At 36.1% G+C, this 21,155-nt stretch overlaps 1 protein-coding gene and 1 non-coding gene across 2 annotated transcripts in view; both read left to right on the forward strand.

Moving 5' to 3' along the window:
* The first annotated feature begins 1,855 nt into the window (after nt 1-1,855).
* LOC117330892 (inosine-5'-monophosphate dehydrogenase 1b-like) overlaps nt 1,856-21,155 on the forward strand; it is a 46,913-nt gene continuing 27,613 nt past the window's right edge. The window contains exons 1-5 of the mRNA XM_033889444.1: nt 1,856-2,316; nt 9,942-10,040; nt 12,565-12,613; nt 13,381-13,482; nt 14,136-14,210. Of these exons, the coding sequence (XP_033745335.1) occupies nt 2,213-2,316; nt 9,942-10,040; nt 12,565-12,613; nt 13,381-13,482; nt 14,136-14,210 (429 nt within the window). The 5' untranslated portion in view covers nt 1,856-2,212. The remainder of the gene's footprint in view (nt 2,317-9,941; nt 10,041-12,564; nt 12,614-13,380; nt 13,483-14,135; nt 14,211-21,155) is intronic.
* LOC117331957 lies at nt 9,679-9,800 on the forward strand. Its single transcript, XR_004533706.1, has one exon. It is a non-coding gene; the product is annotated as a U5 spliceosomal RNA (small nuclear RNA).

A 21,155-nucleotide genomic window follows, 5' to 3' on the forward strand; every position in this document is an offset into this window, starting at 1 on the left:
AATTTAGATCGCGAGTTCGAGGCCTGGTCAGGTCAGGAGTCAGTTTCAAGACAATGGCTATAGTTTGTTGATTTCAACAGTTAGTGTGTAGAAGAGTATCTCCTAGCAATGACATATAAATGTTATGTTTGTGTAAAATGACAATAACATAAAGAATTGTTTCTGTTTTTCATATGGAGGTGATATTTCACTCATTTCTTCTGTCAAAAATCTTTCTTTTCTCAGCCTCCCTTATAGTTTTCAGTCATTTCCATTGTCACTTTCTCTCTGTATAGATCTCTACCTGTACACTTTATACCCTTAGTAAGACACCTAGAAAACTCACGGTCGAAGCAGTATACTGCTGCCTTAGCATTTGCAAATCTAAAACAAAGAATGCACGAGAGCAAAAACGATCTTATGTCTTCTATGTAATCTGAAAACTCTGCATTTTCAGAAGTTTGTGTGGACATAAACACTTTTAAAGATAATCAAAACAGATTCTCGTTTTATTAGATCCATTTTAAAACCAATTGGTCTTCGACTGCTCCGAGATTCCCGCTTTATTCTCTTTAATGACCCGCGCCCTCTAAAGAGTTAAACCTGAAATGTGTAAGAAAATTAAAGTAGGAAAAATTTGGTCCTGAAACTTCCACAATATGATGATAATACACCATTTTATCAAGAGCTTCTGGGGCGGCCCCAAGATTCCATTAAATAGTTAATCGTGAAAAAATCATTCAGAAAAGAACATTAAGCATGGCCCCCAGACCCCCACCTTATTTTCTTTACCCTAGAACAGTTAATCATGGAAAACAATATCCTGAGGATAAAACAAAAAAAAAGAAAAAGAAAAACTTGAAAAATATGGTCCAGAAACTCCCAGAATTTGATGATAATATACCACTTTGTCGAAGGCTTCTGGGGACCTGGGCGGCCCCCAGACCCCACGCCTGAATGATTTGTCTCACCCCCCCCCCCCCCCCCCCCCCCCCCCCCCAACCCAACATCTAAATCTGGATCCGTCCCTGTTCCTTGTATCTATATTGTATAATTATCTGATTTGATGTAAAAAAAAAAAAAAAAAAAAACACGATTTATGTAAATCTCTTCAAAGAGGAAATAAAGTCTGTCTGTCTATCTGTCTGTCTGTCTGTTTATGGGGTATATTAGTTTGAAATTTTGGTTATATATGTTGTTTATTTCAGGCGCCTGTTCCTGGTTAGAATGACTGAAAAATATTAGCCTCTACTCTTACTCTATCAACAAGGTATCGATATACTAAGAGTATGGGCAAATATTTCTCTGGAAAAAATTTACCAGAAGCAGACGACTGTGTTTATCTAGATGAAATTACAAAATTTACTCTCTGAAACGACAGCCATGCCGGATATTCTCATGATATTTGTTCAACTTTATACCCCTCACTGAAGTATTGTTTGACATGTAAACTAAAATAAACCTCGACTTTTCACATAGAAAGCTGGCGTGATATGTAGTTCCTATAATTTCCAGTTGACTTAACACTTACCTATTCAAATAATCCAGCGTAAACTCCAGCTGAAAACGTGTGTATTAAAAAGACCCACATTCTCGCATGATAATGAAAGTTAGCAACTCCAGTTTCTTAAGATCGTGTTTTGATGTTTACCGACCGTAGCATTGCTTTTTTATGAATTAAACTATCTCATTTCTATCAGCATTACAGGGTATGTGAAATGAGTCGTTCCACTTTCTATAAATAATCGTTCCATAAATAGCAAACGTTCGACAGAATCCTAACTAGTATATATATAATGTAGAGTATTGGTGAATTGAAGTATTCTCAACCACTAGGAAGGGGAGAACATCGTCAATTGGCGTGGTCAGATTATCGTTCGGATTTGTGCTAGTGTCTAGTGATACAGTTAGAAAATCGATTGGACGAGATATCACTATGCGTGCCAATGTATAGTAGCGGAGCAGACGTGTTAGAATTTTTCAGTGTGTCGCTGATTAGGCGAGGAGAGAAGGTGACATTTTACTGCAGCTTTTAGGACTGTGTATGTAGACATAGTGAATGAATGCAGGGCGAAGAGGAATCATATCCATCCCATAATATATTTTCATTACGTGCATTGAAAATAGATTCAGGCAAAATAATTTGAAGAGAAAATACACATCTTTTGCAGAAGAATCTCTCTGCGAGACAACAGCTGATCTGCTAGTCTGTGAGGGGTCGAGCAGACGACAGATGTCCACTTTGTTAATGGATGACGATAGTTCACATCAAGCGCGGCATGTCTCCGTAGGAAAACGATGCCATGATCAGATGAGCCAACTTGGTTATGACAGCAGGTAGGTCAACAATGAATGTTCACAAAGATAAAGGGAAATTGTTTATTTTGGGGGGCTATAAATAAATACGCAACTGCGGCCATCTTTGTTACTGGGAACCTGTAGATCTGCGCGTGAGCTGCAATCAATAGGCGAGTTGCATCGATGGTTTCCAGTTATTGACGGAAATGTGTCTCCGTGCTCTATAAATGTAATTTGTGTCAGAATCCTTCGCCAGCAGTTCCGATTCGCTCTAATAAATGCTAATTGGATATCCAAATACACTTGATGTTTGTAAAGTATACTGATGCATTTATATAGTATAATGTAAAATACTATCTAGCAAATTGATATAGTAAAACGTAACCTCGTTGATGCTAGAGAAGTATTAAATTCAATCAATATTATTTTATCAAAATGTCATTTATGTGGGAGAAGACTGATATAGGCAAAGCCTGTTGTCAAATCCCTTTCTACTATAACACTTGTATAATACAATTTGTTGAAATGAAATGAAGTATTGAAAATAATTTTTTTTATAGATATACAAGATCCAATTGTGGCATCAGATACGAACTACCCGATATTTCTTGAATACGTACCTTAAATAAACATTATTTTCTTGAAATTATATATATTGTTTAGCAACACAAATGACGAAGGAAGACAACTTTTTGACTCGTGCCCTGACCGGGCCTCGAACTCGCGATCTGCGGCACCCAATCGCCTAGCCAGAAATATATATAGTTCCTTGAATACATTTTAATTCCTTGAATACTAGTTCCTTGGACACGTTTTAGTTCCTTGAATATATATATTAGTTCAATTTATGTAATCAGAAAGGTAGGACAAAGAAATGTTTCAATTTCCCCTGCATCTTTCCCCGTTACATTTGTATCAAGAAAAGCGCAATAGTTCATCTTCAAATTAAAAGAGCAATCCATGAATACAAAAGTCGGTGAGTCATTCTAGATGAGCTAAAATCACAATAATGCAATGAAATATATCTAGAAATTGTTTTTAGGGTCAATAATAAAAAAAAAAATGTCAAAGAAATGATGATTTACGAAACGTGATTTCAGAATAGAGTAAAACCTTTTACTCGCTTATATGTAAATATTAAACTATTAATATTCAATAACATTTCATGTAAAACGCCCGGAACTAAGCAACATAAAATACTTTTCATCTAAAAATTAAGTTGAACGCATACACATTCCCACACAGAAAGAAATTGACATAAGGTGTTAAGAAGGCTAAGGTAAAGAGTTATGAAAAAAATGTGTCCTGTATAATGGGGCCGCGTTGGCCGAGGGGTTAAGGTGTCCCGACACTTTATCACAAGCCCTCCACTTCTGGGTCGTGAGTTCGAAACACGCGTGGGGCAGTTGCCTGGACTGGCCGATATCTGGTACTGACCGCAGGCCGGTGGTTTTTCTCCGGGCACCCCGGCTCATCCGGAACTCCTCGTTTTCCCCCCAAATTCAACCCGATGATGATCCGAATACCCCCGGCTTTCCTCCACCTCCAAAACCAGGCACGTCCTTAATTAATATAATTCACCCTGGCTGTTAATACGACATTAAACAAAATAAACCAAACCAGTATAATTAAATAATTGGAATCACAGTTGATATAAAATCGCTATAACCATCAGGTTGGAAAGAACCAGAGACTTGTATATGTGATATACAAGTCTCTGAAAGAACCTAGTTTTAGCTCTTATATAATAGTAGATGAGTTGATGACACCCTTTTCCCGAATGTGATGCCGTTTACGTTTAACAGTCTAAAATCTGTCAATAGGAATCTTGTATAAAGTAACAGTTTGCTATATATTGCGAGGATATAGTGTGGCACTTCACAGTACACTTGTACCTAGTGTTACTGATAGAATCTATATTTCATCTGTATTTCATGTAAAAATAGGCACTCAATCTTACAAAATGGGGTTATGAGAGATGCAGGTCGATTGAAATCATGAGGGTTATTCAGTCGATATCATGTTTTATTTCCTTGTGGACGCAAAACAATGGCGTGCTCGATGATCTTTGGTACGCCTGGTAGTTATATGGTCACCACATCCGGGTTCTCGTTGCGAAGATGTGAACTTAGTGCATGTGCCATATATCTAGATGTGACAGGTTTCGTCGTTGACGTAGAACGCCCACCTTCGGAAACACTACTGACACAGTAACGGACGCTGATCGACGCACTACCAAGGTTACAATGGAATCCATGGGCGAACGTTATGGAAGCTCCATCATCTGCTTCCGACAATCTCTCCCAGAGTGCATTGTGGTTCCTGAGTGCATTGCGGTTCCCTTGTTATGAAGCCCTTGTTCAATCGGAACTCCTCGGGTATTCTTTTCAATAATCCAATGTTTTTCCGAGCTTGCCGGAAAGGCCCGAGGTTATCCGATTGGCCCTTATTATGAAGGGAACCGCAATGCACTCTGGGAGAGATTGCTGCTTCCGATTCACTTTTAATTTAGGTTCAACCAACTAAAATATCAAATGCACACACATTTCAGTAACGTTACCTTGGTTTAGAATCCTTAAATATCAATACCTGTTATTCTTTTGTCGTATGAAAGTGATTCAAAGCTGAGATATTGGACCAAAAGCGGCCGTGATAGGCGACGATGCATCGACTGTGGAACGGAAATATGCTATTCATGTATATCCGTCCATCTTGTACGTGTGTACACATGGATATTACACCAGTCGTTCTATCGGCTTCATTCCGCCATTAAGGACCAAAATATCTCGGAAAAGTGTTCCAGTTTGAAGGTTTTTGGGTCAAGGTCAAGGCTATTGTGTTTAGTATGGGCGGGTAGGGGACATGTTTTGCTTTAACAATACGGTATGCTTGTTTTCTGTTGTAATTTGTTTTTAACTTTTCTGGGAATAACCTCTCTTTCTGTAGTATGTATTCATTTCAAACAAACTTGAAGTGACTCCATCATAATATATTCGCAAATTTTGTATTCGTTGATCATATCTCTTCTCGTTGTTCAATAAGAGTTTTTTACAAGAATATGTAAGTTCAATATATCAATATCATTTTTGTCTTTGGGGCTCCACAAACTGACTTTAAGCTAGTAATCGGATACTCTTCTTATCAAACCTGCTATGCTGTTTACTCTGTTAACACAATGCTGATCATGAGTCCGAAAATTCCTATTGTCGCAAATTGTAACCCATAGATCCTTTTCTCCTGAAAATTTCCACTGATATTTCCCCCTTTCGAACCTGTCATTGTATTTTCATTTTCGTCAAATTTTCACAGAGAGAACCTTCCATTTTTTGGATGGCACATCAGTGAACATTTCGCTGACCATTTATAAAGTTTTTTCGAGTTTGTCTTCCAGAATGTTTACATCTTGATGGTTTCAAATATGACAGTATAATTTTTAATAGTCCGCAAACACGAGAGACGGGAGATACATAAGTCGCAAAGAGAACTGTCTCAAGGGCGCTCCCTTGTGGAATTCCACGCAACAGTAGATAGGTTCTGGATGACTGCGCATTGACAAAAATACGCTGAAAGGAAGCCTTCAATTCAGTTAGTTAGTTGTTTGTTGATTCCGTATCCCTTTAATTTTGTTAGTAGACGTTGGTGGGGTACATAATTAAGTGTTTTTATAAAGTCCATGTACATGTATATCCCATCAGATTTACCGTCATTACCTTTAAAATGTGTCCATCCATCCAATACCATCAGTTTTTATAGTTATTACATGTATAAAAACACAAATACTGCTACATGATTTCCAAATTAGTTAAATAAGCTTACTACATGTAATATGTGGCAGAAACGAAATTTTGTACCACATAACTGTAACTTAATAACTCAATTGAGACCACTACACCAAAGAAAGCGCTCAAGAATAGTGTTAGAATAGAAAACGCATTAGTTTCTACACCATTCAATGTTTCTGAAAAGTGTTAATCAAACAATTTAATTCATCATTTTTTTCATTTATTTTTTTAATATTTTTTTTTACACTGTAATATTTTTAATAATGACCATCAATATTTTAACAATGTTAACAACGGTTACATTGTCTTTCTTTTAACCTTTCAATCTTTATTTTCTCTGTACATGTTTTTATTTTTAGTTCACGTGCGCACAACCATATGTAGTTAGTTGTTTATGCCCAAAGAAAGAACAGATCCGCTATGTCTCGTGAACTTATGAATATAGGTAATGTTAAAAAACTAATAAAATGTGAATTTTTATCAGATTAATTGATAACATATATCCCTCCCCCTTGATAAGAATGAAAATGTTTTGTTGTGAAACAGTGCCATGTATCAACTACGAACACTACTTTAATTGTATATATTATATTGTAAATATGTTTTTCTCTATACATCATGTCAGCATGTGAAAAGAGAATTAAATGAATTTGAAAAAAAATTGAATCTCAATACAAGTCGTAGAAAGCACTTAATGACCCCCTCCACCTTCAGCGCCGGTGTGTTCGGTCATTCTGTGATTAGGAGAGTTTCCAGGAATTCTGATTATCTTTCGTTTTACACACGCTCTCTGCTTGATGTTACATGTAATGAACAGCTTTAGGACTGCTTCTTCCGTTATCAGTATTATGCGACTTGGTGTACGTGGTGTGTCACAATCCTATCAAGTTGGACATATCATTCGTAGAAACCGTTCTGTAAAAAGCCTTATCGAATTAAAAAGACGCAAATATACCAAACAAATAAAGCCCTGTAAGATCAGGGATGGTTTCTTATTTATTAACAAATAATACCGTCCACATTTGCTGTGGTTTACCACCCACTAAGATCGGTGTTACGAGAGCAGTTTTCCTGTCATATGGAAAGTTCCTTCATTAACTGATTTTTTTTATAAAGACAATCCCCAAGTATTCTGTTATCTTTTCCGAAGTTTTAATGAGAATTCTTGAATGAATATGTCCGGTCCAGGAGATTTGTTAGGGTTTAATTTCTACATAGCTTTCCTTATACAAGTGATTTCAGTTTCTATGTGGCTTCGTTGGAAATTCTAGTCCATCATCAATGTCAAGTAAATTAGATACAGAGCCAAAATAGGAGTTTAGTTCATCTGTGTTTCTTTGTTGGTGACTGTGTACCGTCCGGTTTCTTTGTTGGTGACGTGTACCGTCCAGTTTCTTTGTTGGTGACTGTGTACCGTCCAGTTTCTTTGTTGGTGACTGTGTACCGTCCAGTTTCTTTGTTGGTGACTGTGTACCGTCCGGTTTCTATGTTGGTGACTGTGTACCGTCCAGTTTCTTTGTTAGTGACTGTGTACCGTCCAGTTTCTTTGTTGGTGACTGTATACCGTCCAGTTTCTTTGTTGGTGACTGTTTACCGTCCGGTTTCTATGTTGGTGACTATGTACCGTCCAGTTTCTTTGTTGGTGACTGTGTACCGTCCGGTTTCTTTGTTGGTGACTTTGTACCGTCCGGTTTCTTTGTTGGTGACTGTGTACCGTCCGGTTTCTTTGTTTGTGACTGTGTACCGTCCGGTTTCTTTGTTAGTGACTGTGTATCGTCCGGTTTCTTTGTTGGTGACTTGTGTTCCGTCCGGTTTCTTTGTTGGTGACTGTGTAGCGTCCAGTTTCTTTGTTGGTGACTTGTGTACCGTCCGGTTTCTTTGTTGGTGACTTGTGTACCGTCTGGTTTCTTTGTTGGTGACTTGTGTACCGTCCGGTTTCATTGTTGGTGACTTGTGTACCGTCCGGTTTCTTTGTTGGTGACTTGTGTACCGTCCGGTTTCTTTGTTGGTGACTTGTTGTACTGTCCAGTTTCTTTGTTGGTGACTGTGTAGCGTCAGGTTTCTTTGTTGGTGACTGTGTATCTTCCGGTTTCTTTGTTGGTGACTGTGTACCGTCCAGTTTCTTTGTTGGTGACTGTGTACCGTCCGGTTTCTTTGTTGGTGACTGTGTACCGTCCAGTTTCTTTGTTGGTGACTGTGTACCGTCCGGTTTCTTTGTTGGTGACTGTGTAGCGTCCAGTTTCTTTGTTGGTGACTGTGTACCGTCCGGTTTCTTTGTTGGTGACTGTGTAGCGTCCGGTTTCTTTGTTGGTGACTGTGTAGCGTCCAGTTTCTTTGTTGGTGACTGTGTACCGTCCGGTTTCTTAGTTGGTGACTGTGTAGCGTCCAGTTTCTTTGTTGGTGACTGTGTACCGTCCGGTTTCTTTGTTGGTGACAACTGTACCGTCCAATTTCTTTGTTGGTGACTGTTTACCGTCCAGTTTCTTTGTTGGTGACTGTGTAGCGTCCAGTTTCTTTGTTTGTGACTGTGTACCGTCCGGTTTCTTTGTTGGTGACTGTGTACCGTCCAGTTTCTTTGTTGGTGACTGTGTACCGTCCGGTTTCTGTGTTGGTGACTTTGTACCGTCCAGTTTCTTTGTTGGTGACTGTGTACCGTCCAGTTTCTTTGTTAGTGACTGTGTACCGTCCAGTTTCTTTGTAAGTGACTGTGTACCGTCCGGTTTCTTTGTAAGTGAATGCGTACCGTCCGGTTTCTTTGTTGGTGATTGTGTACCGTCCGGTTTCTTTGTTGGTGACTGTGTATCGTCCAGTTGCTTTGTTGGTGACTGTGTAGCGTCCAGTTTCTTTGTTGGTGACTGTGTAGCGTCCAGTTTCTTTGTTGGTGACTGTTTATCGTCCGGTTTCTTTGTTGGTGACTGTGTGCCGTCCGGTTTCTTTGTAAGTGACTGTGTACCTTCCGGTTTCTTTGTTGGTGATTGTGTACCGTCCAGTTTCTTTGTTGGTGACTGTGTACCGTCCGGTTCCTTTGTTGGTGACTGTGAACCGTCCGGTTTCTTTGTTGGTAACTGTGTACCGTCCAGTTTCTGTGTTGGTGACTGTGGTATGTGTGTATATGTCTCTGGTTTGTCGTCAAGAAAATCATATTGCCAATTCAGCAATTCTGGAATATATAGAGTCGTATCTAATTTGGAGTAATTCCTTTTCTCGGATTTACTTGGAGTGGAACTAGTTCAAATATTGATATTAAAACTTAGTATATCATGGTCGCTTTTCCTTAAATCTAACAATTGTTCACTATTCCTTACTCGTTACTAAAATTCAAGTCAAGTACTGAAATATTTTGGCTTTTGGCCAGATCTGAGACTTGTTGGAAGGGTCCGCGGTGGCCGAGTGGTTTAGGACGTTAAAGGAAATAAACCAAATAGGAGGAGTTGAATGGCATCTAATGCTGAATTTTTATTTCGCTAGAAACCCCATTTTTGTCATTATTATCATATTTAAAATTGTAACTATACTACTCTGCTTTTAAAAACTTCTTAAAGGAAGTAATAAAGAGAATGGTAATAATTCGTGTGGATGATGTGGAGATTTTCGTCTTACAGATCAGAGACTGTTCAGATCGAGTGTGTTTTCTCTTCAAACCACGCATAAATATTTCGCCTTTTACTAGAGATTTCCGTGGAGAGCAGCATTTAATGAGTCGAAAGACTATTTTTTAACCCTGTGTTTTTAAAAGATAGATCAGAGAGGCTTAAGTCCAATAGTATAGATCTCGGCGACAACTGGTTACAGGTATGCGTGCGTGCACGTATTCCGGAACAATTGTCCCGGATGAGAGGTCGTTTCAGCTATTAGTAACGCCGGTCTTTTTCTTCTCGACAGCATGGCAGACTACCTAATAACTGGCGGTGCTGGATACGTCCCTGACGATGGTTTAACCGGGGCTGGTCTTTTTGCGAATGGGGATGGAATGACATATAAGTAAGTGACCTTTCTAATTATATTTGGTTACTCTAGTTTATGTATTATTCATTGTAATTTAGGCGTATTGTTTACCGAGTAACGGGTTCTAAAAATAAACTTTTTCTGTTTGCTAGCCATTTCATCGGTGATTATCCCCAAACGTTAATTACGTTATATACTATATAACATATTCTAGCTAGTAAGGACGGATTGTGGATATTTGATTAGTTGTTGTATAAGGTCTATACCGAATATTAGCGAATGTTCCTCTCATCCCGTTATCGCCGACATTTGGTAAACAACCCTGCCTGACTAACCACGGGTGAGTGCGTACACATTCAAGTACTCCACTGCGATTCTATAAATAGACTGGGGTGTAACTGATGGTTATCGTTATTTCTGCTTGGCTTGAATTGATTTGTAATAATTTATCTTAATCGGGACAAGTTTTAAACTGACTGGTCTCAGACAGTTTTCACTAATAGTCAACCATTAATTTTATCGTGTGATATGTGTAATCTTTTCTATGTAAACAAAGTCTCCAGTCATTAGTTAAACTGTTTTGAAATCTTACATACACTTACTAGAAACTATTAGTCATACTTGTGTTATATTATATTACAATAAACAAAAGAGTGTTCTTGTGACACTGTTGTCATAGGGTTTTTGCTCTGACTGTGTGAATAAATTTTCAGTTTGATTTAATAAAACCAATTTTGAAAAACAAAACCTGTTAGGCCTACTAACCTAAAGGTTCCAGCTTTCTAATACTGTCTACTGTAATGCTGGATCGTGAAAATGTCTGACTTTCAGGAATATTTTTAAAAATCTCAACTTTTAATGTAAAATTTCACATGATATAGTATAACTATTACATTATGTACATTGGCTACTTATAGTTAAATCTACCACTGACAGCAAAATATAAATTTAGTTAATTATTAACACCCTGTGTTAAAATCAAATATCTAAGATATAGGGCTATGTGTGATATTTCAGGACATAAATCCAAGATACCATATTCAGTGATTGTCTTACCTTTATTTTTACAGGGGCCTGCACCATTTCTTTTGGGAAAATACCATCGTTTTTATCGCTAATCGAGGAAATATTGTCAAAAATTTGTGTTCTAACTTTTAAGTCTATCACTAATTGAGGAAATATTCTTAACAAATCTTGTTCTATGTGTGTCGAGTTTCGATAATCAACATTTCTTCATACTAATTGATGTACAGGGATACTTCAACAATTTCTGATTTGGAAAATATTACTAGAGGAAGGAGCTATATAATCAGTCCCAAATGCACCCCAAAAAAGTCACTGCCATTTCACAAACTAAAGCTTCATAATTCATCACGTACAAATTTTGTTAAAATATTAAAAAAGTTCACTTCCATTTCATGAACTAAAGCTTCATCACTTACAAATTTTGGTAAATATTTACATAAAATTTTACACAAAACTTAATAACTTTGTATCAGGTGTCTGTAGAATAAATGCTTTCACTTTACCTGCCTTACGAAATGCAATCTCGATCCTATTCATTAGACCTTACAGACTGCAACACGTAAAGTGTTTTAATTCATTAGGATTGCAGTTTATACCAAAATTTTGGGTTGTTTGAAACAAGATGGTTGCTAGTGTTAATAGTAAAACAATCAGTAATTTAGCCTATATGTGTATGTCGCTTTGCTCTTTGCACAGTAATGCACATAGGACTAGGTGGCAATGCAATAAAAAATTATTCTTAAAATAGCCTAACTCGCGATCAGTGTACGGATATCAAGAACAAGTCACAGGATTAAGATTATTGGGCTAGTATCTACAACATCCCAAATCTTAACTTCTGTCAGTGTCTTGAAACACTCATTACGCATGCATAGGTCACTTCTTAATGAAAGGTTATGGTTGCGTTTACACACATATCATGATATGGCACAATTTTTTGTTCAAAAGTGTATTAATTATTGTGTATAGTATAGAAACAACACAATTTAAGTTAAGACAGACATAAAGTGGACATGGAGTTAAGTTTTGTGAAACTCTAAGTAATTTCGTAAATCTGAGTTATGCAAAAGTTATGAAATTTTGCAAGTTATATTACCAAGCTTTTTGAAATGGAAACCAGCTACCTATATGTTGAGCATGTTCCCATGTAATCATTTTACTCTTTAGTTCTTAATTTCTCAAAAATTTTCACCAGGTGGTAATTTCCCAAAATTGCCAACTGCATGGCTGGATATTTTCTCCTTTATCGTATATATAATAACCAAGGTCTAACACATGTTTTCTATTTATTTCTTTTTTTCTTTTCACCAAGCAGGATTTTGAGAATATATCGGACAGATTTCAAAGAGATAGCAGAAACATTCAATCTTATGGTGTGAAGCAAGTCCCAGTAACTTGGCTATATACACAATATATGTACCGATGAGGACAAATGTAGATGAATGTCGTATATGGGCTAATTACTCTGCCATAATTAATGGCAGTCAGATGTTGATTGAGTGAAATCTTATTGGGTTTTTTCTCTGTTTTTCAGTGATTTCCTTATCTTGCCAGGTTTTATTGATTTTCTTTCGGAAAATGTGGTATGTATATAATTCTTGTTTTCGTATGTATACCCACATCATCCTGTACATGATCAGCCTGCATGCAATGTACATATCATATTAACATTTTTTACTCAGCTGTATGATTGCATTAGCTTGGTATATCATAGTCTGTCGCCATCACATAATACACTTAATTAATTTATGCAAAATTCTCTAGATGAAAACTTCATTGCAATCAGATTAGTCTTGAAATTTACTATTAAATGAAATAAACTTTTTACCAACCTGGTGCTGAATTTTTGGCAAAAAAAGTTCCTAATACTGGGTATATAAAATTCAAATATTGTACATGTTTTGATACAAAATTAAAACAGAAAAAAATTGAATTATTGATAAAAAAATAGACTTGATTTTTTAAAAATATTCTATGAACCTAAAAATATGATAAATCTACATTTTTGTACATGCATATATGTACATATGTATTGCGTTGATGGTTGTTGTAATAAAATAACTAATTTCTAAAGGTCTGACCTTGAATATATTGCCTATTTTACATTTACATCTGTATATGATCATGAAATAGAATCAGGACATCTATATTAGACCCTTGATAGTAAGTTATTTTCTCATCACCTAAATAAGATCTGTCTAATTGAGATATTAAGTGACATGTCTATTTGACATATGTTTTGACCCTTCATATTTCTGAGAAATAGTGATTTGACCTCTAAAATTTCTAAAGCTAAATTGAAGAAAAATAAATGGTTTTGTGTAAATATATCATTGATTTTATTTTGCAGGACCTCACATCAGCTCTCACACGCAAAATTACCCTCAAGGCACCCCTTGTTTCTTCTCCTATGGATACTGTCACAGAATCTAGTATGGCAATCGGAATGGCGGTAAGTAATGTAATATTGGCTTCCTCCTATGCTTTGTAGATAAAACAACATTTAATCCTGAATAAGATCATATGGAGGAGAAGTAATGATACTCTAGTCACTTATAAGTCCATAGATTAAACCTGACATTATGTAATATTTTTCTGAAAGTAAATATTGCCAAAATGATTATTCTCAAATAATACATAAATCGATCCAAATACAAGCCCCCACTTGGTAACAATCTTGTATGCCCAACCATATCAATAAGTTTAATAAAAAGTGTTACCAAATCCAAATCTAACTTTTGAAATAAGTCCTCCCCACCTCCAAGGCTTATAACAGGCTGAGTATATCAACTATTGATTGTTGTTTGTTGTTGATTTCAGTGTTGAAAGGGTAAAATCTGCCTTTCAATAAAAAAAATATTATGACAGATACTTAGTACAATAGTTCATAATTAATTTCCCATTGTTTGTACACAGAATGCGGCTTTCTGATTGGTTGAGATTTTTTTTTCATACCACTATTCATACAGTTTGCAAACAATTTTTTTTTTCATACCCCGATGAAACTAAAAAAAATTGACATCAATGCTTAAATAAAATCTGTCTTATAAATTACAAAATCAGGAAGATCACTTTAAAGTCACAAATCTTTTAATTGTCTTACAGTTATGTGGTGGCGTGGGTGTCATCCATCACAATTGTGCAGCAGAGTTTCAAGCCAATGAAGTTAGAAAAGTTAAGGTGAGTGGATTATTCTTAATTCTTTATATTTTAGACGTTTATTTGGTTGTTGGTTTTATTTTGTTTTCCTTAAATAACCCTGGCTGTTAAAAGGACGTGCCAGGTTTTGAAGGGCGGGGAAAGCCGGAGTACCTGGAGAAAAACCACCAGCCTACAATCAGTACCTGGCAACTGCCCCACATAGGTTTTGAACTCACGACCCAGAGGTGGAGGGCTAGTGATAAAGTGTTTGGACACCTTAACCACTCTACCACCGTGGCCCCTTATATTTTAGAAGATACGGTTGTGAAAAATAAAAATAAATTTTATTTGAATAAATTTTTCTCACTCTCAGTTAACATTTTTGTATATTTATTCATCAGATGTTTTAGATTTTATATTTTACGATGAATCTTATTTAATTTTCCTTAAAATCTAATTGTGTATTAGTAAAACATGAATTATAATTCTAAAAAGTAGAATTAGGTCATCAGAAAGAGCAGCAGCTTGTTAAACAATCTAGTTATTTAGATATTTAATCTGTCAAAATAAGGTACATCGTGTACTTTCCTGAGGCTTGAAATATGTTAAAATAGGGTACATTGTATGCTTGATAACTTAATTTTTTGCATTAATTTTTTACCAGGTATATGTGTTTGTTTTATAATTTACTGTCCCCTTCAACTTTATGGATCGTACTAACACATTACATATAATTGTATCTACTGTATCAGATATATATATATAAATTTATATAAATAAAGTAAGAAAAAGTTTGGTACACATCCATGTGGAGATCGTGAATACGGAAATTTTTTTTAAAAGTAAGTTGGTTACAAATTTTTTAAATATTTTTCTTTACATCACAAAGGATTACAATTTTATGACTCGTGCTGTGACCGAGCCTCGAAGTCACGATCTATGGCACCTAATAAATAAATATAATCACCTAGCCAGAAATACCTGCAGCTTTTACCATTGTGCCACATTAACATTCTTTAAAAAATGAACAATTTGATGGTGCAGTGATCATGATGAACTTTTCCAATTGGCGCCTAGATTTTATGACTTGGTAGCCAAATAGCTAGGCCACCTTGTAAAAATACTTTGAGCCCTGCATATATATATATATATATAACATAAATTTAACACAGTACAATTACAACAGAAACAATACATACCTGTATAGTGTGCATATGGATACATTGATTGTGCTAATAATCAGATGTACAGTAACACAAATGAGGAAGGAAGACATTTTTATAAACGATCTGTGGATACATACGTTACTGTTTATGTATGGCACTGTGATGTGTTAGCTAATGACCAACCACCGACTGATAGAATGTTACCTGCACTGGGCTTAGAAGATTGTCAGAGAGCTATATAATACAACATCAAAGCTAGTCATGGAATTTGCCATTAAGCTGCAGTGCCAGTCAAACTCACTCTTATCTTTGATCTTCACTCACTTTTGTCTTTAATCTTGTCATACATTGTGATAACAGGTACATATATGTAGAGCCAGACTAATAGAATCTTTCACTCCCATGGGGGTGAGACGGGAATCTCAACCCAAGGGGAAGATTCTTAAGTTGCCAAACACGAGGCAAAAAAGTGTTTGGCAGCTTAATTATCTTACCCTGAGGGTTGAGATTCCCCTGTCTCACTTCCATGGGGGTGAATGATTATTTTTCTCTTACCCTGTTTACCCGCTTATGTATCTAATATATACGTTACTTCAATGTAAGGAAATGTTGACGTGACGTGATTGAATTGCCGACGTGACGTGATTGAATTGCCGACGTGACGTCATTGTACTGTTGCCGTGACGTCATGATATTGTTGACGTGACGAAATACAATTGATGCGAACGTGAGAAGAGCATGTGTAGCTTGTCTTATCCCTAGGGTGAGATAAGAAAATCTCACCCCGGTAAAACTGCGGATATCCCTGTCCAGGGTAAGAGAAAAGTAAATCCTTTCTTCACAAATTTGCATGTAAAGGGATCTTGATTCAGATTGCGATAATAGACAGATCTGGTGTAAGGGAGGGCAGATAACATCCATGTTATCCATACAGTGTAGAAAATGATCATTTTCAAGGATAACAAAAAGTGTGAGAACTCAAGAGACGCAAAATGGTACCAAAGATAAATAGATTAGCAAATGAGTTTGCATTTGACATATAAAGTATATTGAAAGATATGATCACCAACAACCATGAAAATATGGAATGAGTTTTCATAAATCATTAAGTATACTATAGATATTTTTATCTTGAAAATGATCTTGTAAACAAAAATCTTTGAAGGTTCATGGTCAGCATATGATCAGGTGCTGTTGCTTACTAATGCTGATTTGATTTTACCATATTGGACGTAATAAATGTACCTTCCCCACATATTCTGTGGTAGAGGATTGATGTCTTCAATTAAATCACTAAAAAGATCTGTCAGTGCAATCTGCAACCTCAACTGTTTCAGAAAAAAAAATTCAAATCAAAACATTCAGATTTCTGTTCATGAATAATCTTTTTCTTTCTCCAAACAAAAGCTTTTTTTTCTTTAAATCAATATATTGTTTGATTATATCAATAAGCACATCTTCATTTTGATGCCCCCGCCATAAAATGGGGAGGCATATAGCGTTACCCATGTGTGTCCCGTTTCGTCTCATCCCATCCCATCCCATCCCATCCCATCCTAATGCAATATGTAACTAGATAGTGTCAGGAACTGCTGAGGTTTTGGATTGTCAAGTGGCAGCAGGGGCATTTATGTCTTACAGACATTTTCTAGCTTTCTTCAGTATTTCCAACTAAAATGATTTCACATTGGAAATTTTCTGCATAAATGGTAGATATGGTAAGCGCATCTTTTATGTTGATTGCCCGGCATACATATATCATTGTATGTACTCGACATTTATAGTATTTGAGAGCTCAAGTGGAAAGTGGATATTTGGTGGTACATATTTTAGCTGCACTGTAGAGCTGCAATGTTGATGAATCTGGTGCTGGAAATTGGCCCAATTTCGATTGATCAGACATGTACATTGTCTGAAACATATGCGAAAATGAGGACAGACTAATTATAATGTTACAAATCTTGTTTCAATGGACCATGACGCTGGAATTTCTTGGTTTCAAGTAGGAATTACATATTAAGAAATTGAAAATGACAATAAGTTAACCCCTGTTTAATCTTGGATTGTTCAATAAAGAATATAAACTTTAATCAGGTCAGTATGTATCTTTTGAAAATATAATTCTTGGTGAACAGTGTAAAGAAATAGATCTTGTCAAAAGCAGAATTGATTATTGAATCAGAACTGTGTCAAAGCTGATTACCTGTTAAGTTGATGTTTCTGAAGATTGAAACATCACTTGATGAGTCCATACTAGCTCTGATATCATTATTGATGTCAGAATCCAGGTATTATGGAGAAGTTGCATGACAGACTCTTTTGATCCACAAACATGTAATAGCCAGAAGCTGATTATACTGTGACATATAATCAATAACCATGCTATTTACTCTGAGGGCACCTGCATATGCTTTTGATGTACAAAATGTAAGTAGAATTTCAATCTCAAAATATGCATGCATCGGTGCATTAAAATTTAGCGAGCATATATATACATGCATGTCTTGTACCTAGAAAAGTTTTGACCTTGCAAGGTACCAATTAATGTTTTCAAGAGATATACATGCTACAAATATAGTTTTCCTGACATTTAGGGCTATGTAAGATTGATAGTAGAAAATGCAGAAAATCAATGAAGAGCCTGATGTTTTTCATTACGGAAAATCAAAGTGATCGATTAAGACGAAGCATAACCTTTCTGATTTAATCTTGTTTGGATGAAGCTATAATTACCACTGGATTCATATGGCTGAGCAGGTATTTATCGGCAGTCACTGATTAGGAGGTGAGGTTAATTGGTGCAGCTCAGGTGGCGAGATTTATGCTGCTAAGGTGATCCTCACAGAACGGTCAGGATTCCAATTACCCAACGTTCAATAAAACTTCAATTACTTATTTAGATAAGTTATTGGTTTTTCAATAAAGTGGAGTTGACATGTTTATGTTCCATAGATAATTTGGTTGTGTGTCATTAAATTGTCCGGGGAGGTGTAGAGTGTATACACAGTTGGTCAATATACCCGAGGCTGTGTGTGCTAGCTTGATCAATGTTTTCCAAGGAAAATGGGTTTTGTTAGTTATGCATTGATTGTTTTTCAATTTTACTCGACCTGATTTTTATACCACATCTGACCTGATTAATAAGCATATTGTGTGCTTACAAAAATGGGGTACTTACTAAAAGCATAATGAGGGAAATTTGGGTAGAATTTTTTTTCCATCTAAATGCTTTATAATTATGTGTAGCAAAAATAATCTAGAATCTTTGGCTAAAATAAAGACTGAAGATTATATTGGCTGATTGATGAGGTAGAAAACTTTTTATATGTTTCATTAAGCTCACCCATCCTATTTTCCTGAAAAAGGTTTGGGTGTGCTTACAGTGGTATGCAGGACTGATGTGTTAATTTATTAGGTTTTAGATGTTACCAAACACTTTCCATGTCTTAATTAATTTATTGTTAGCACCTTGAATTGGAGAAAATTGTTCGATCTATATAAGCTCCCAGTGCATGAAAGGGTCTGCCTGGTGCAGGCCATCCCAGATATACTGTCCATCAACTGTCCGTCTGTCCATCTATAGATCTGTCTAACCTACACTTAATGGTAATTAACCTTCTTCTAGACAACTGTTTGAACTGGTGTCTTGGTAGAAATCTGCCAGGGACAGATGGTTATTTTCCTCATCGACCTTGACCTACTTTCAAGGTCACACTGTGTCGGATATATTTTTAAAAAACCTCAAATGGTAACGTTTATGATAGTTGAGTATATATATTATATCGTGATCTCAATGTGGGCTGATATAAAGGTTTGTCACAACTCATGATAGATAAACACCAATAATACCAGTATATCTATACATCATAATTAAATCTCATTGATAATAGAGATAACAGACTCCGCCACACACACAGGTGTTACATAAAATGCCCCTGAATAATTGATATTACACGCTTGAAATTTTAACTTGTAAGTAGTGAGCAACCTGGCATTATATAATGATTAATGGGTCGTGATTACAGACCTGTGGGGATCGTAAAAATAACTATCTCAGGAAACATCCATGTCGAGTGTCGTGATCTCGGTTAACAAATATGGACCGAAATAAAACTCACAAAACCATGAAAGATGTATTAAACACCCATTATGTTTATTCCGGTATTCTATACGTCATAATTGAATGCATAGATCTGATACGGAGATTATGATTTAAAACCCCACTTAGTAATATGTGTGTGTGTGTGTGTGTGTGTGTGTGTATGGAGGCCAGGCCTGAATACATTGTAGCTACAGTGCATTGTAATAACATGTCTGCATGTGCATGCATATGTAGCGGGACTTGACTGGGTCGATCATCAGTGACCAGGTAGCTCAATTGGTAGAGCCTCCGACTAGTGTTCGTAGGTCCCGGGTTCGAACCCCGGTCAGCTGGCTGCTACATTTTCTCCTCTCCTGTTACACATATGTGCCACCATCTGTCCATGCTAAATGCCTTAGTGCATATATGTGTAAATCTAGAAAGATTTTGGTGGTCATCTTCAGTCAAGGTTAAAGGTCAAAGGCCACACTTAACAACCCAAAGACCACTGTCACTATATGACTGTTTTGATGGTAAAGTGACAAAATTAGCAAGCATTTACCTCCTTTGATAGTTTTGACCTCATCACCTGCCAAGTACAAGTCTGTATTAAGCTAATGATCATTATGAGATTGATTTTGAAGATTAGGAGAATTGCACATGCAAAGCAGTAAAATCAAATGATAAAATTTTGATCATTTAAGTTGTGAAAATTGATAGTGAAAGTAAAACTTTGGTGATTTTAGTTGTGAATATAGATACATGTACAATTTTGTACATAAAATGATTAGTGAAAAATATTTTGGTGATTTTACAGGGATGGGGCAAGGGTATCCCTGAATACCTGCCTTAATTAATCTTGTGATGTTTGGTATTGAGAGTATAGTATTATTGATTATTGTCACAGTATCATGTCACGGTTGTTGATTTATTTATGTACAGGACTGTGACCCATAATCATTGCTTGGTCTCTTTGTAGATACTCTACAAATTAAAGGCAGCCATTAACATAGGCCAACAAGCTTTATGATAATTCAATTCATGTATCAAGATCAAGTCTATGTTCAAAAGCCATCAGATTGAAATTTTGTTATACATTTATTGGATAATAAGCAGTACTCTATGCCAGGTTAAATAGGCCCTCTCAATGTCAATTTCAGTTATATCAAATATGGCCTAAAAAGCCATTTCGTTGCCCTGCAATAAGCCTAAGTTTAAGTTCATGTGTTAGCCACCTATAGGCTGTTTGTTTGTTTGTTTGTGTTTTACGGCCCATCGACAACTAGGGTCATTTAGGGCCAAACAATATACTATCGTTTTTTTTAATTTTTAACGTTAAAATCAGATAAAAATTATCATTTTTAAAAGCATTCGTATTGTATATTTAGATCATTATTATAAAAAAGTTCGTTAAAAATGGTGAAATATATATACAGATGTACGAATAGATTATGTGAACTTTGTGATATAGATAGAACGTCAAAGAGAGTCACGTAAAAGACATCAAAGTCTATAGAATAGATCGATTTCTTTCAAGTAGCTATATAAATATTGTTTTCGAATCCACAGAACTGAAAGGGTTTTCATATCCGTGACTCGAAAGTATTTATCACGAATGTGCTTGAAATCGGAACATTCTATTAAAAAATGCTCCACTGTGAATTGAGCATCACATGCATAACACACCGGTGGATCCTTTCGTTTCAAAAGGAACGAATGAGTAGGATATGTGTGCCC

Source organism: Pecten maximus, chromosome 7 (genome assembly GCF_902652985.1).
Source record: "Pecten maximus chromosome 7, xPecMax1.1, whole genome shotgun sequence".
Taxonomy (NCBI): domain Eukaryota; kingdom Metazoa; phylum Mollusca; class Bivalvia; order Pectinida; family Pectinidae; genus Pecten; species Pecten maximus.